This window comes from Papio anubis, chromosome 11 (assembly GCF_008728515.1).
Source record: "Papio anubis isolate 15944 chromosome 11, Panubis1.0, whole genome shotgun sequence".
Taxonomy (NCBI): Eukaryota; Metazoa; Chordata; class Mammalia; order Primates; family Cercopithecidae; genus Papio; species Papio anubis.
This window is the reverse complement of record NC_044986.1, coordinates 33,751,856-33,765,720: the sequence shown is the minus strand read 5'-3', so window position 1 is coordinate 33,765,720 and position 13,865 is coordinate 33,751,856. Positions and strand designations below refer to the sequence as shown.

General features: G+C 43.7%; 1 protein-coding gene across 3 annotated transcripts in view; it reads left to right on the top strand.

Annotated features, from left to right (window-relative positions):
* Nucleotides 1–13,865, top strand: part of ABCC2 (ATP binding cassette subfamily C member 2) — a 63,898-nt gene that overhangs the window by 14,186 nt on the left and 35,847 nt on the right. For all 3 annotated transcript variants that reach the window (XR_002524403.2, XM_031652131.1, XM_021943577.2), the window contains 5 exons: nucleotides 1,109–1,343; nucleotides 3,211–3,374; nucleotides 4,380–4,557; nucleotides 10,711–10,965; nucleotides 12,071–12,136. Coding sequence is in view for 2 of the 3 variants with exons in the window: in XM_031652131.1 (XP_031507991.1) it covers nucleotides 1,109–1,343; nucleotides 3,211–3,374; nucleotides 4,380–4,557; nucleotides 10,711–10,965; nucleotides 12,071–12,136 (898 nt within the window). In the remaining variant the exon portion in view is untranslated. The remainder of the gene's footprint in view (nucleotides 1–1,108; nucleotides 1,344–3,210; nucleotides 3,375–4,379; nucleotides 4,558–10,710; nucleotides 10,966–12,070; nucleotides 12,137–13,865) is intronic.

Genomic DNA, 13,865 nt, shown 5'->3' with positions numbered 1-13,865 from the left:
CTCCAGCCTAGGCAGAGAAAGACCATTTCTCTAAACATATATATAATTTATTTTCCATCTATATTCTCAAACTCCTGGCTAAGAGCCCTGATCAAGAGAGATGGCACAGTGGCTGGACATAGTGGCTCACACCTGTAATCCCAGCACCTTGGGAGGCTGAGTTGGGCGGATCACTTGAGGTCAGGAGTTCGAGAACAGCCTGGCTAACATGGTGAAACCCCGTCTCTACTAAAAATACAAAAATTAGCCAGGGGCCAGGTGCAGTGGTTCACGCCTGTAATCTCAGCACTTTGGGAGGCAGAGGCGGGTGGATCACCTGTCAGAAGTTCGAGACCAGCCTGGCCAACATGGTGAAACCCTGTCTCTACTAAAAATAAAAAATTAGCCAGGCGTGATGGTGTGTGCCTGTAATTCCAGCTACTTGGGAGGCTGAGGCAGGAGAAGCACTTGAACCTGGGATGTGGATCTTACAATAAGCCGAGGTCGCACCACTGCACTCCAGCCTAGTGACAATATTGAAACTCCGTCTCAACAGAAAAAAAGAAGAAGTCGTGTGGAGTGTTGCACACCTGTAATCCCAGCTACTTGGGAGGCTAAGGCAGGAGGATCACTTTGAACCCGGGAGGCAGAGGCTGCAGTGAGCCAAGATTGCGCTACTGCACTCCAGCCTGGGCAACAGAGTGAGACTCCTGTCTTGGAAAAACACACACACACACACACACACACACACACACACACACACACACAAAACCAAAGATGCCACAGGGGCTGCTTTATTTCTTGAGGGCATCAAGGAGGCCCCCAAAGAGATACCAGAGTGGCAGAGAGGCAGCCAGTGTTTGAGGAGGAAGGAGCAAGAGTAGGGTAAGGTGATGCTCTTTTAGCTCTCTTTCCCTTCTCTTGTCTTCTAACACATTCTTTTGACCCTGTCCGTTCCTTTTTCTGCTCTCCCCACTCCTCTGTCAAGTTCAAAGGGCCAGGAGATGGGGCTAGTCCCATTCTTCTGTCCCTCTATCCCAGAACCTGGAGGTAGGTTCTGAGAGAAGTGGTGGAGATAGCCTCTGACCCAACCTGGAGGGTCTCACCCTGTGGTTCGCTCTTGTTCCAGCATCATTCTGAAAGGCTACAAGCATCCTCTGACACTCGAAGATGTCTGGGAAGTTGATGAAGAGATGAAAACCAAGATACTAGTGAACAAGTTTGAAACGCACATGAAGACAGAGCTGCAGAAAGCCAGGCGGGCACTCCAGAAACGGCAGCAGAAGAGCTCCCAAAAGAACTCTGGAGCCAGGCTGCCTGGCTTGAACAAGAATCAGAGTCAAAGCCAAGATGTCCTTGTCCTGGTAACTTTCCCTTGAGTGTCTGTGTGAGCGCGCTGCATGTTTCAGGCAAGAGTACATCAGCATCATGGCGATTCTGTCCTTACATTTTTACAGCACTTCATACTTCTCAGTGCACTGCATATTATTAATGGTATTCACAATACTAATACTACCTTAGTGATGGATACATGGGGTGTAATGTACTGTTCTCTCTCCTTTGAGGTACTTTTGAAATTTTCCATGATGAAATACGGTTTTCAAAAAAATAATACCTTAGCATTTCTAGATTTTGCACCTTGGTACACATTAGCAGGAGCAGCCAATTTGTTGATTCATTCACTTGAAAATATTTATTGAACACAACTGTGTGTCAGTGACCATTCCAGGCACTAAAAGAGTGCTCATCTTTTGAGAGCTAGAAAATATCTATTAAGCCCATATATAGGTTACTCTTTGAAAGTAATAATAGCTATTAAGAAAATAAAGCAGTAGTGTATTTGGAGTGAAGTGCGACTTTAGACAGGGTAACAGGGGAAGCTTCTCAGAGGAGATGATGTCTGAACAGACACTCAAATGATGAGATCAGGCCCTCCAAGGGACAGTCAGAGGGAAGTGTGTTCCAGTCAGAAGGAGCAGGCATGCGAGGCTGAGAGGGGAACACGTTTGACTTACTCAGGGAATGGCAAGAAGATCCAGGAGAGGGTACGCATGGGGTGAGATGGGCTCAAGGAAGTGGACAGGGATTAAGCTGTGTGGACCCTTGTGGGCCACAATAAGGAATCTGGACTTTATCTGAAGTCTGATTGCCAGTGGAAGGTTTTGAGCAGAGAGTAATGAGATTGGATTCATGTTGTAAAGAGCTTACTTGGGCAACTCCCCAGAGGATGGATCGTTGGGGGCAAGAGTAGAAGCTGGAAGGGAAGCCAGGGCAGTTGTCCCAGCAAGGGAGACCCATCAGATGGGACCTCAGTGGAAGACATTGCGAGAGAGTGTCACTGGTAGGCTGAGAAGCTGGAATTTGGGGCAAGATGAGACTCAGGAGGATGTAAGGAGGAGGCCAAAGCATAGACAAAGAGGCTGGTGACTGAGTTGTAATGCCCCATGTGTTAGTTTCCCAGGGCTGCCATGATAGAGTACCACACTGGATAGCTTAAAACAGAAATGTACTGTGCCCAGCTCAGGAGGCCAGGAGGCTGAAATCAAGATAGCAGACTTGCTCCCACTGAAACCTGGAGGGGAGAATCCTCTCTTCCACCTTCTAGTGTTTGCCAGTAACCCTTGGTGTTCCTTCACTTCCGGATGCATCACTCTGATCTCTGCCTCCACCATCACAGGACCATCTTCTCCCTGTGTCTGTCTCTTCTATTCTTGTAAAAATACCAGTTATACCACATTAGGGCCCCTGTGACCTCATCTTAATTTGGTTACATCTGCAAAGACCCTATTTCCAAATAAGGGCACATTTTAAGGTACTGGGGGTTAGGGCTTCAACATAGCTTTTGGGGGTAGGGCTACAGTTCAACCCATAACATCTCACAGCAACCACAAGCATGAAAAGAACTGAAAGGGCCTCTCAGCACCATGCCCAGGCCCTTTGCTCTCAGGACTGCCCCTCAGGCCCTCACGCAGATGGGTCTCTGTTTTTACATGGTACTCTTACCAGGTTAGTTGCCTGGTTTTCTAACCCAAAATAGATTACAAGTATCAATTAGCAGTGGGAGAGTGGATCAGTGCAGGCAGCTAGAAAGGCAGAAGCAACTAGACCAGGGAGAGACGATCAAAACCTGTACATAGAAGGCCACGGGGCTCACAGGCTGACCATCCTGAAGCTGCTCAGGCCAGGAACAGACATAACTCTGTGGACACTGTTGTTTGGTTTTGTACCTAGGATGACATTAAAAAGAAAAAAAAGAAGTCTGGGACCAAAAAAGATGTTCCAAAATCCTGGTTGATCAAGGCTCTGTTCAAAACTTTCTACACAGTGCTCCTGAAATCGTTCCTACTGAAGCTAGTGAATGACATCTTCACGTTTGTGAGTCCTCAGCTGCTGAAGTGAGTCCTCAGGCCTTAGATGGTCCTTTCAGGGCCTCCTCTGCCACCCTCCTTTTTGCCCCATGTATGCAAGCAGGAGCTTTTCTTCAATTCCCATTTTGTAAAAATGATCATCATTTTCTTCCACCTTAGCCTTGTGTTCATGAAGACTGCAGGCAGTTTTCAAGATGTATGATGATGTGTACTTTAGCCTCTGTCTTTTCATGTCTCTCTCCTCACAGGGGGCCGGGTAATCGTTAGGGGCTCTTTCTTGTTAAACTGCTAAGGGCTGAGCCAGGCCTAAGGGGTGGGCAGCATGCCCCTGGAGAGTAACTGACTTCATCTCTCTGTCACAGCCTTCCATGGGCGGTTCGGGTTAATCTTGACAAGACTTCAAAATCTGCCACAATCTATGGAATGAACCACCTGCAGGGAAAAACAGGGCCAAAGCATTGCAGTGGCAGCTATGTGGAGCATTTCTTTCGTTATCCATTCTCACAGCCATGGGTTATAAACCCTACACTCTTGCTGCTCATCTCCAAGTAAAAGCAAGAATGCCAGGCTAGGCATGGTGGCTCATGACTGTATCTCAGCAGTTTGGGAGATTGAGGCAGGAGGATTGTTTGAGGCCAGGAGTTTGAAACCAGGCTGGTCAACATAACAAGACCCCATCTCTACAAAAGAAAAGAATTAGCTGGATGTGATGGCACATGCTTGAAGACCCAGCTATTCAGGAGGCTGAGGTGGGAGGATCACCTAAGCCCAGGAGCTCGAGGCTTAATGAACTATGATCCTGCTGCTGCACTCCAGCCTGGACAACAGAGCAAGACCCTGTATCAAAAAGAAAACAAAACAAAAAGGACACTGGTGAAACTGTGGAGCTTAGGTCTTCCAAAGGCTTTGGACAATTCTGGTCACTTTTGTTACCTACAGTATAAAGGTAGCATAGTCTAGCTGGCTGTGCATGAGGAGAGAGGTGTCCTTGGAGGCCTTATGGATATAACTAACTTGGCTTTTCTCTGGCAGATTGCTGATCTCCTTTGCAAGTGACCGTGACACATATTTGTGGATTGGATATCTCTGTGCAATCCTCTTATTCGCTGCGGCTCTCATTCAGTCTTTCTGCCTTCAGTGTTATTTCCAGCTGTGCTTCATGCTGGGTGTAAAAGTACGGACAGCTATCATGGCTTCTGTATATAAGAAGGTAAGCAGAATATGGCAGGTATCACCAAAGAAAATCCCCTCAGTAAATATGAATATTGATTCCAAGGTTGAGGAAAATGTGATGGAAATGATAACTCATCTCAACACTTAATTTTGACCATACAGCCTCCGTTAGATGTTTCTTTGGAAATTAGATTATGAGAAGTGTGTTCACAAACAATGGGTGGAGAGGCCAGGAGGGAAAAGGTACTCCCCAGGGAGAAGCTTGCAAGCTGTTCTGGTGCTCAGGATCCACCTTGCAGCCCTGAAGGCTTGGCTACCCATCCACCTCTTCCTGCGTCTCTTGACAAGGTAAAATGCCTTGGAAAAGAATATAAGGTCAGAAAAGAAGCTGGTGAAGGGTCAAACTCTTAAAACCACCAACATTCAACTCAAATACTTAATGAAACCCAGCTCAGAGACCTGTTGTATCCATCTCAAATTGCAATCTTGCCAGAGCTCCATCTCCCCAGACCAAATTTCACCTAGCAACTTCTTTTTCTAACCTTTAGCGCTAACCCAACCCTCCTCTGCCTGACTTCTTTTTTCAATTTGTAAATACATTCATGCTGATTACTGAGTTCTGCAGACCTGGAAGCTTTTTCTTTTCCTTAGGATGATTTTGTTCATCTTCCCTCTGATACATTGGTTTTTTTTGTTGGTGGTGGTGGTGGTTTGTTGTTGTTTCTGTTGTTGTTGTTGTTATTGTTGTTTTTGAGACGGAGTCTTGCTCTGTTGCCCAGGCTAGAGTGCAGTTGTGCAATCTTGGCTCACTGCAACCTCCGCCTCCTGGGTTCAAGTGATTCTCCTGCCTCAGCCTCCTGAGTAGCTGGGACTACAGGCGCATGCCACCATGCCCAGCTCATTTTTTGTATTTTTAGTAGAGGCGGGATTTTACCGTGTTAGCCAGGATTGTCTCCATCTCCTGACCTCATGATCCGCCCACCTCTGGGATTACAGGCATGAGCCACAGCGCCTGGCCGATACATTGTTTTTGAGGGTTAACTTTCTCAAGGCAACTGTATGTTCCTCGTGTCCTCCATACCAAGATGAAGTCCCATTTTGTTCCTTAAGAAATGAAAATACAGTAGTTATGATCAGTGACTACAGACTTGAAGAGAAAATTCTTTTTTTTTTTTTTTTTTTTGAGACGGAGTCTTGCTCTGTCACCCAGGCTGGAGTGCAGTGGCCGGATCTCGGCTCACTGCAAGCTCCGCCTCCCGGGTTCATGCCATTCTCCTGCCTCAGCCTCCCGAGTAGCTGGGACTACAGGCACCCGCCACCTCGCCCGGCTAGTTTTTTTGTAATTTTTAGTAGAGATGGGGTTTCACCGTGTTAGCCAGGATGGTCTCGATCTCCTGACCTCGTGATCCGCCCGTCTCGGCCTCCCAAAGTGCTGGGATTACAGGCTTGAGCCACCGCACCCGGCCTGAGAAAATTCATCCCTGAGGAGATAGGTTCCAATTTTTTTATAGGTTGGAACACTAGTTGACCCTCTTCCTTTTTTTATTCCATCACGGCAAAGTTCCATCATGGTGACTTCTCTATTACAGTTCCTACTTTTCTCCTTTGCTTTCCTCTCTAGAAACAACACTTTGTCTTTGTCTTCCCTGAGTAGATGTTGGCTCATTGAGAGACAGTGGCAGATAATCCAAGTGTCTTTAGATCAGAAGTCTGGTCACGTCCTTTGAACTCCCAGATACCCCCCTACTGGAATTTGTCTTCCTCCAGTTGATTTTTACAATCTCCGTATTCCTTCTGGAGATACTGAGTTTCTGCTGGTTTACAGGTTATGAGGTCACTAACCAGCCTATTTCAGCCATTGCTAGTAAAGTACACTTCTACAATTTTTTCATAATTGTGATTATTCATTCACACTATTTTGATTCTTAATATTCCAGGTTTTGCAACTGTTACAATCAATAAAGAGATTTATAAAATAGAACCCTCAATGATACTTTTATTCAAATAAATATCACTATTAGAAGAATGGAAGAAAATCACTAATTTATATGTTTAGACAATGCTTCACTACTTATGAAACATTTTTTACATTTGCTATCAATTCACAGGGCCATTGCCCTGTGAAATAAGTACATTATCCCTATTTTATGGAGAAAAATAAGGCTTAGATAATTTCAATGCCTACAATCACAAAGCCAGGAGTTGTCCCCAGACAAGGGCTACTGGGACTAAATTTATTTATTGATTGATTTTTTAAATTATTATACTTTAAGTTCTAGGGTACATGTGCACCATGTGCAGGTTGTTACATATGTATACATGTGCCATGTTGGTGTGCTGCACCCATTAACCCGTCATTTACATTAGGTATATCTTCTAATGCTATCCCTTCCCTCTCCCCAACCCCACAACAGGCCCAGGTGTGTAATGTTCCCCATCCTGTGTCCAAGTGTTCTCATTGTTCAATTCCCACCTATGAATGAGAACATGCAGTGTTTAGTTTTCTGTTCTTGCAATAGTTTGCTCAGAATGATGGTTTCCAGCTTCATCCATGTCCCTACAAAGGACATGAACTCATCCTTTTTTATGGCTGCATAGTATTCCATGGTGTATATGTGCTACATTTTCTTTTTTTTTTTTTGAGACGGAGTCTCACTGTGTCGCCCAGGCTGGAGTGCAGTGGCCAGATCTCAGCTCACTGCAAGCTCCGCCTCCCGGGTTTTTACGCCATTCTCCTGCCTTAGCCTCCCGAGTAGCCAGGACTACAGGCACCTGCCACCTCGCCCGGCTAGTTTTTCGTATTTTTTAGTAGAGACGGGGTTTCACCGTGTTAGCCAGGATGGTCTCGAACTCCTGACCTCGTGATCCGCCCACCTCAGCCTCCCAAAGTGCTGGGATTACAGGCTTGAGCCACCGTGCCTGGCCGCTACATTTTCTTAATCCAGTCTATCATTGATGGACATTTGGGTTGGTTCCAAGTCTTTGCTATTGTGAATAGTGCCTCAATAAACATACGTGTGCATGTGTCTTTATAGCAGCATGATTTATAATCCTTTGGATATATACCCAGTAATGGGATGGCTGGATCAAATGGTGTTTCTAGTTCTAGATTCTTGAGGAATTGCCACACTGTCTTCCACAATGGTTGAACTAGTTTACAGTCCCACCAACAGTGTAAAAGTGTTCCTATTTCTCCACATCCTCTCTAGTACCTGTTGTTTCCTGACTTTTTAATGATCATTATTCTAACTGGCATGAGATGGTATCTCATTGTGGTTTTGATTTGCATTTCTTTAATGGCCAGTGACAATGAGCATTTTTTCATGTGTCTGTTGGCTGCATAAATGTCTTCTTTTGAGAAGTGTCTGTTCATATATTTTGCCCACTTTTTGGTGGGGTTGTTTGATTTTTTTCTTGTAAATTTGTTTAAATTCTTTGTAGATGCTGGATATTAGCCCTTTGTCAGATGGGTAGATTGCAAAAATTTTCTCCCATTCTGTAGGTTACCTGTTCACTCTGATGGTGGTTTCTTTTGCTGTGCAGAAGCTCTTCAGTTTGATTAGATCCCATTTGTCAATTTTGGCTTTCGTTGCCTTTGCTTTTGGTGTTTTAGACATGAAGTCCTTGCCCATGCCTATGTCCTGAATGGTATTGCCTAGGTTTCCTCTAGGATTTTTATGGTTTTAAGTCTAACATTTAAGTCTTTAATCCATTTTGAATTAATTTTTGTTCTTGTTTTTGTCAGGTTTGTCAAAGATCAGATGGTTGTAGATGTGTGGTATTATTTCTGAGGGCTCTGTTCTGTTCCATTGATCTATATCTCTGTTTTGGTACCACTACCATGCTGTTTTGGTTACTGTAGCCTTGTAGTATAGTTTGAAGTCAGATAGCATGATGCCTTCAGCTTTGTTCTTTTGGCTTAGGATTGTCTTGGCAATGTGGGCTCTTTTTTGGTTCCATATGAACTTTAAAGTAATTTTTTCCAATTCTGTGAAGAAAGTCATCGGTAGCTTGATGGGGATGGCATTGAATCTATAAATTACCTTGGGCAGTATGGCCATTTTCACGATATTGATTCTTCCTATGCATGAGCATGGAATGTTCTTCCATTTGTGTCCTCTTTTATTTCGTTGAGCAGTGGTTTGTAGTTCTCCCTGAAGAGGTCCTTCACATCCCTTGTAAGTTGGATTCCTGGGTATTTTATTCTCTTTGAAGCAATTGTGAATGGGAGTTCACTCATGATTTGATTCTCTGTTTGTCTGTTATTGGTGTATAGGAATGCTTATGATTTTTGCATATTGATTTTTGTATCCTGAGACTTTGCTGAAGTTGCTTATCAACTTAAGGCGATTTTGGGCTGAGACAATGGGGTTTTCTAAATATACAATCATGTCATCTGCAAACAGGGACAATTTGACTCCCTCTTTTCCTAATCGAATACCCTTTATTTCTTTCTCCTGCCTGATTGCCCTGGCCAGAACTTCCAACACTATGTTGAATAGGAGTGGTGAGAGAGGGCATACCTGTCTTGTGCCAGTTTTCAAAGGGAATGCTTCCAGTTTTTGCCCATTCAGTATGATATTGGCTGTGGGTTTGTCGTAAATAGCTCTTATTATTTTGAGATATGTACTGGGGCTAAATTTACTGAAAATAGAAATGTATAGTGATTACCTTGAAGGGCAATTAGATGTTGTTAGTTGTTTTTTGTTTTTCCCTCTTCCATACCAAAAGGAAGGCATAGCAGTGGGCTGATTCCTCTAGAACCTTGGTGGTCCAACATTTTAGAAAACTTTCCTCTTTTTACTGTATAGCCAAGAATCCTGATATGTTCCAAAGAATGTATTAGTGGATTAAGATGGCAGGAGTGCTTCTAGGAGGAGATGGAAGTAGTATGGGCCACTTGTAGCCCGTACACTGTCTTTCTGGGAATTACAAGGTGGCTCTCCTTCTTATAGAAAGATGCAGCCTACTCCAGATGGTGCCTTGGTGGCAGAGTGCAAGTTGGTTTCAGTACTCTGATACATTTGTGCAAGGCATTGTTGCAAGTGACAGACTTGTGGCTATCAACCTCCTGACCTCTCTAACATGAGAACAGGAAGCCCATACTACAAGACCAGGCATCTAGACAGTGCCTGAAAAATCCTGACAATACAAAAGTCTTTTATTTTACTTTATTTTTTGAGACAGAGTCTCGCTCTGTAGCCCAGTCTGGAGTGCAGTGGCACAATCTCAGCTCGCTGCAACCTCCGCCTCCCAGGTTCCAGCAATTCTCCTGCCTTAGCCTCCCGAGCAGCTGGGATTACAGGCGCCCACCACCATGCCCAGCTAATTTTTGTATTTTTGATAGAGATGGGGTTTCGCCGTGTTGGCCAGGCTGGTCTTGAACTCCCGACCTCAGGTGATCTGTCTGCCTTGTCCTCCCAAAGTGCTAGGATTACAGGTGTGAGCCACTGTGCCCGGCCTACAAAAGTCATTTTACTTCAAAGTATGAAGTCTGAAGTTTTTCTCTTCATTCTAAATTCTCTGTCCTTCTTGGGAATTGTTGCAACCTCTTCATAAGAGTATGACTCCAAATAACGTTGCCATATCAAAAGCTTCTGAGGTCAAAATCAATACATGCTGGTTCCCTCCTTCCTTTCCTCCCTCTCTCCTTCCATCCATCCATCCCTCCTTTTCTTCCATCCTTCAGTATTTGATTCTCTACTATGTGCCACATAATATAGTATTGAAATAGATAGATGCCCTCATCCTCACAGAGTTTACATCTAGTGGAGAAACAGAAAAAAAACAAGGTAATTATGGTTCATTGTGATGAATGTAATGACAACGGTAAGCTCAGGATATTATGAGAGTACACAGGACGAGTATCTAATCCCAACTTTGTAGTCAGGGTGGTTTTCTCACAAGAAGTTACATCTCGGCTGACACCAAAGGATAAATAGGAGTTTTTTGGGCAAAGAAGTGTGTGGATGTGTAGGGTTGGAGGAAGGTGGGAATAGGAAGAAAGAGTGGTCAAGAATGAGAGAACACCATGTATAAGATTTGGAGGCAAGAAGTCACAGTGCCTTGGAGAAGCTATGTCCATATGGAGCACATCCTTCCATTGTAATCTCACTTCCTGAGCTGCTGCTTCTACTCCCTAGTATCCCTGGCTTTGTCATTGGGTCCCAATTTCAATCTTTATCTTTAGGCATTGACCCTATCCAACTTGGCCAGGAAGGAGTACACCGTCGGAGAAACAGTGAACCTGATGTCTGTGGATGCCCAGAAGCTCATGGATGTGACCAACTTCATACACTTGCTGTGGTCAAGTGTTCTACAGATTGTCTTATCCATCTTCTTCCTATGGAGAGAGTTGGGACCCTCAGTCCTAGCAGGTGTTGGGGTGATGGTGCTTGTAATCCCAATTAATGCGATACTGTCCACCAAGAGTAGGACCATTCAGGTAAAGAAAGAGTCACCCGGAAAAATATATGCTTTCTTTAAAGTGTAAACCCTTTTTCTTACTCTACTCTAATTCTTAATGGGAGTTTGGGCAAGTCAAAGCTGGTGGAAGACTTTCTACCATCTCAAGTGTACTTGGCTTTCTCTGAGTTCCCTTTTCATCTTCTGATGACTCTTAGGGTTTATATACACTCCCCTGCATTCATGTTAGAGGGAAGAGCCTGACTGGAGAAGGAAGGGCTGCCCCGGAGATGCTGCACATAATTCTTCCCTCTTGCTCTGCTGGGCTGCCCTAGTAACAGTGATTTGGGGCCCTGCTTCTCCGTTACAGCAATCTAAATCAACCACAGAGAACAGTCGCCTGAGTGATCCAAATTTCAGCCTGAGCCTTGGCAATCATCCCGCTACCACCAGGTGGGAGGGTTCCATGTGGACAGTGTCCTCAGTCCTGCCAGAATTCACAGGTTGAGTGGGTGGACTTGACAATGTATATGATTTATTCACTCATTTGTTTTGCATTCAAGTTACAAATAATTGTTTTGAAAATATTTCTTGCATATCTTACTTCTCTGAGAGCACAGTAGTGAGTTAGGGCTCCTGTTCTCATGGATCTTACATTCTACCTGGTGGGATGGTGGAGAGACAGGCACTATACAAAGAAGAAAAATATCAGATCATGATAAGTGTTATACAGAGAATTCAACAGGGTGATGAGATAGTGAGTGAATGGGTGGCTATTTTCAATGAGTTCAGGGAAGACCTCTTGGGGAGTGGACATTTAAGCTGAACTCTGAATGACACAAGCCTGATTGTAAAGGAGAAAGCCTTGGGAAGGGCAGGGGAAGAACAGCCTGGGAGCTGGGTACAGTCAGGCAAGGGCTATGGGGCAGAAACAAGCTTGGCACAAGCAAGGATCAGAAAGAAGATGGGTGTAGCAGGAATGGAGTGGGCAAAGAGAGTGGAGGGTGGTGAATCCCATCACTGGGCACCTCAAGTTCTTACTAAGTGACAGTCACAAAGTAGCAGTGAGGCCTGACGTCTGCAGCAAACCTGAGCCCTCTCTCATGGAAGCGTATATTGTTTTTCTTTTGCTTTTTTCCTGGCAGGTCAAAAATATGAAGAATAAAGACAAACGTTTAAAGATCATGAATGAGATTCTTAGTGGAATCAAGGTGAGAATCTGAGCGTAGGTGGCTCTCTGTGGGTAAGGACAGAAGCAGCGGCTCTCTTGACCTTCGCAAACCCTGGTAGAGGTGATGGATTCCTGCTTCTCGGCCAGTTGTGTCACATGACTTTTGTTTCATGTCCTCCTGTCCCTCTCAGGTCCTCTGTTGAACCTCTATTTCTATTTATTCACCCTAAATAGCTTGTTTTGTTTTTGACACTTTACTGTAGAAGTTTTTAAACATATAGAAAAATAGAGACTATCATGAACCCCTAGGAACTTTTCACCCAGCTCCAGGAATTATCAGCATGCCCTAACTAGTTTCATCTATAAACCCACTCCCCTCACACTTGCTTGATTATTTTAAAGCAAATCTCAGAGATCTTGTCCTTTCATTCATAAATACTGTGTATGTATCTCTAAAAGAAGGACTTATTTTTAAAATATAGACACAATACCATTATCATACCTACAAAAAAAAATTAACATTATTTGATACCATCAAAATTCTCCATTTGCCTCATACGTGCCTTTTGTTTGTTTGTTTTGCTGTTGGTTAGGTTGAATAAGGACCCAAAAAATGTCCATGCATGGTATGGTATTTAATTGATAGTGATTTTAATCTACAACAGTTTCTCTCTCTCTCTCTCTGTGTGTGTGTGTGTGTGTGTGTGTTTGTCTTGGTCATTCCAAAAAAACTAAGTTATTTGTCTTATTTCCTGTAAATTGATAGTTAGATCTAAAGGTTTGATTGATTTAGAGTTCATTTGGGGGTAGGAGTACCAGGTTGCTTTCAAGTGGTGCTGTGTGCTTCCAAACTGCAGCGATGATGACTTGAGTGGGCCCAGGCAGTGTCAGCCTGATCCATCCTTTACAAGGTTTCCTGCTAGTCTTTCACTAGAGTGGTAGTTTGTGATGCTGGCAGCACATTAGAATCACCTGAGAAATTTGAAGTTTGTAAAACCCACTGAGGCTGGGGGCCTACTTCAAACCATTTAAATTGGACTTTTTGGGAGTGAGGCCCAGACATGTATATTTTTTTAAGTTCCCTAGGTGATTCTAATATGCCACCAAGGTGAAAAACACTATTGTAAGAATTTTATGATCATGGCCTAGGTCTGTTATTTCATTAGCAACTGCAAAAGAGTGAAATGTTTTAATTCTGTTATTCCCTTGACATTGATTAGCTGGAATTTTATGAAGAAGAATTATCTTTCATCAACTTGTTGTTTACCCTAAAATGAAGTTAGTATGGGATAGGCAGAATAAATTTTTGCTTCCTCCCCTCCATTTACCAGCTTTCATGATAATGCATTTCATCCTCCAGAGGTGACCAATGATTTCTTTTAACTGAATATTGTTTTGAATTAATGCAGCTTAACATTATCCTAAACTTCTTAAAAATAAAACAGAGCCCCCTTTTAACTCCTTGTTAATTCTCCACACAGAGCTCTGATATGTCCTTCTGTTAATGTGGCAAAACTAAAAGGAGAGCTGGTTTTGAATCTCAGCTCTACCACTGGGTAGTTTAACTTGCCAAAAGTTTGGAGAGGTTCCCTTGCTTCTCTCAGCTTGTTTCCTTATCATTTAAATGAAGATAATAACTCTACAAATGTAATGTGACTAACTCACCTCAATTTGCCCAGAACTTTTAAAGTCTTAGTACTGGAAGGCCTGTATCCTGGGCAGCCCTTTAGTCCCCGGCAAACTAGAACAGTTAGTCATACTAAGGTTGT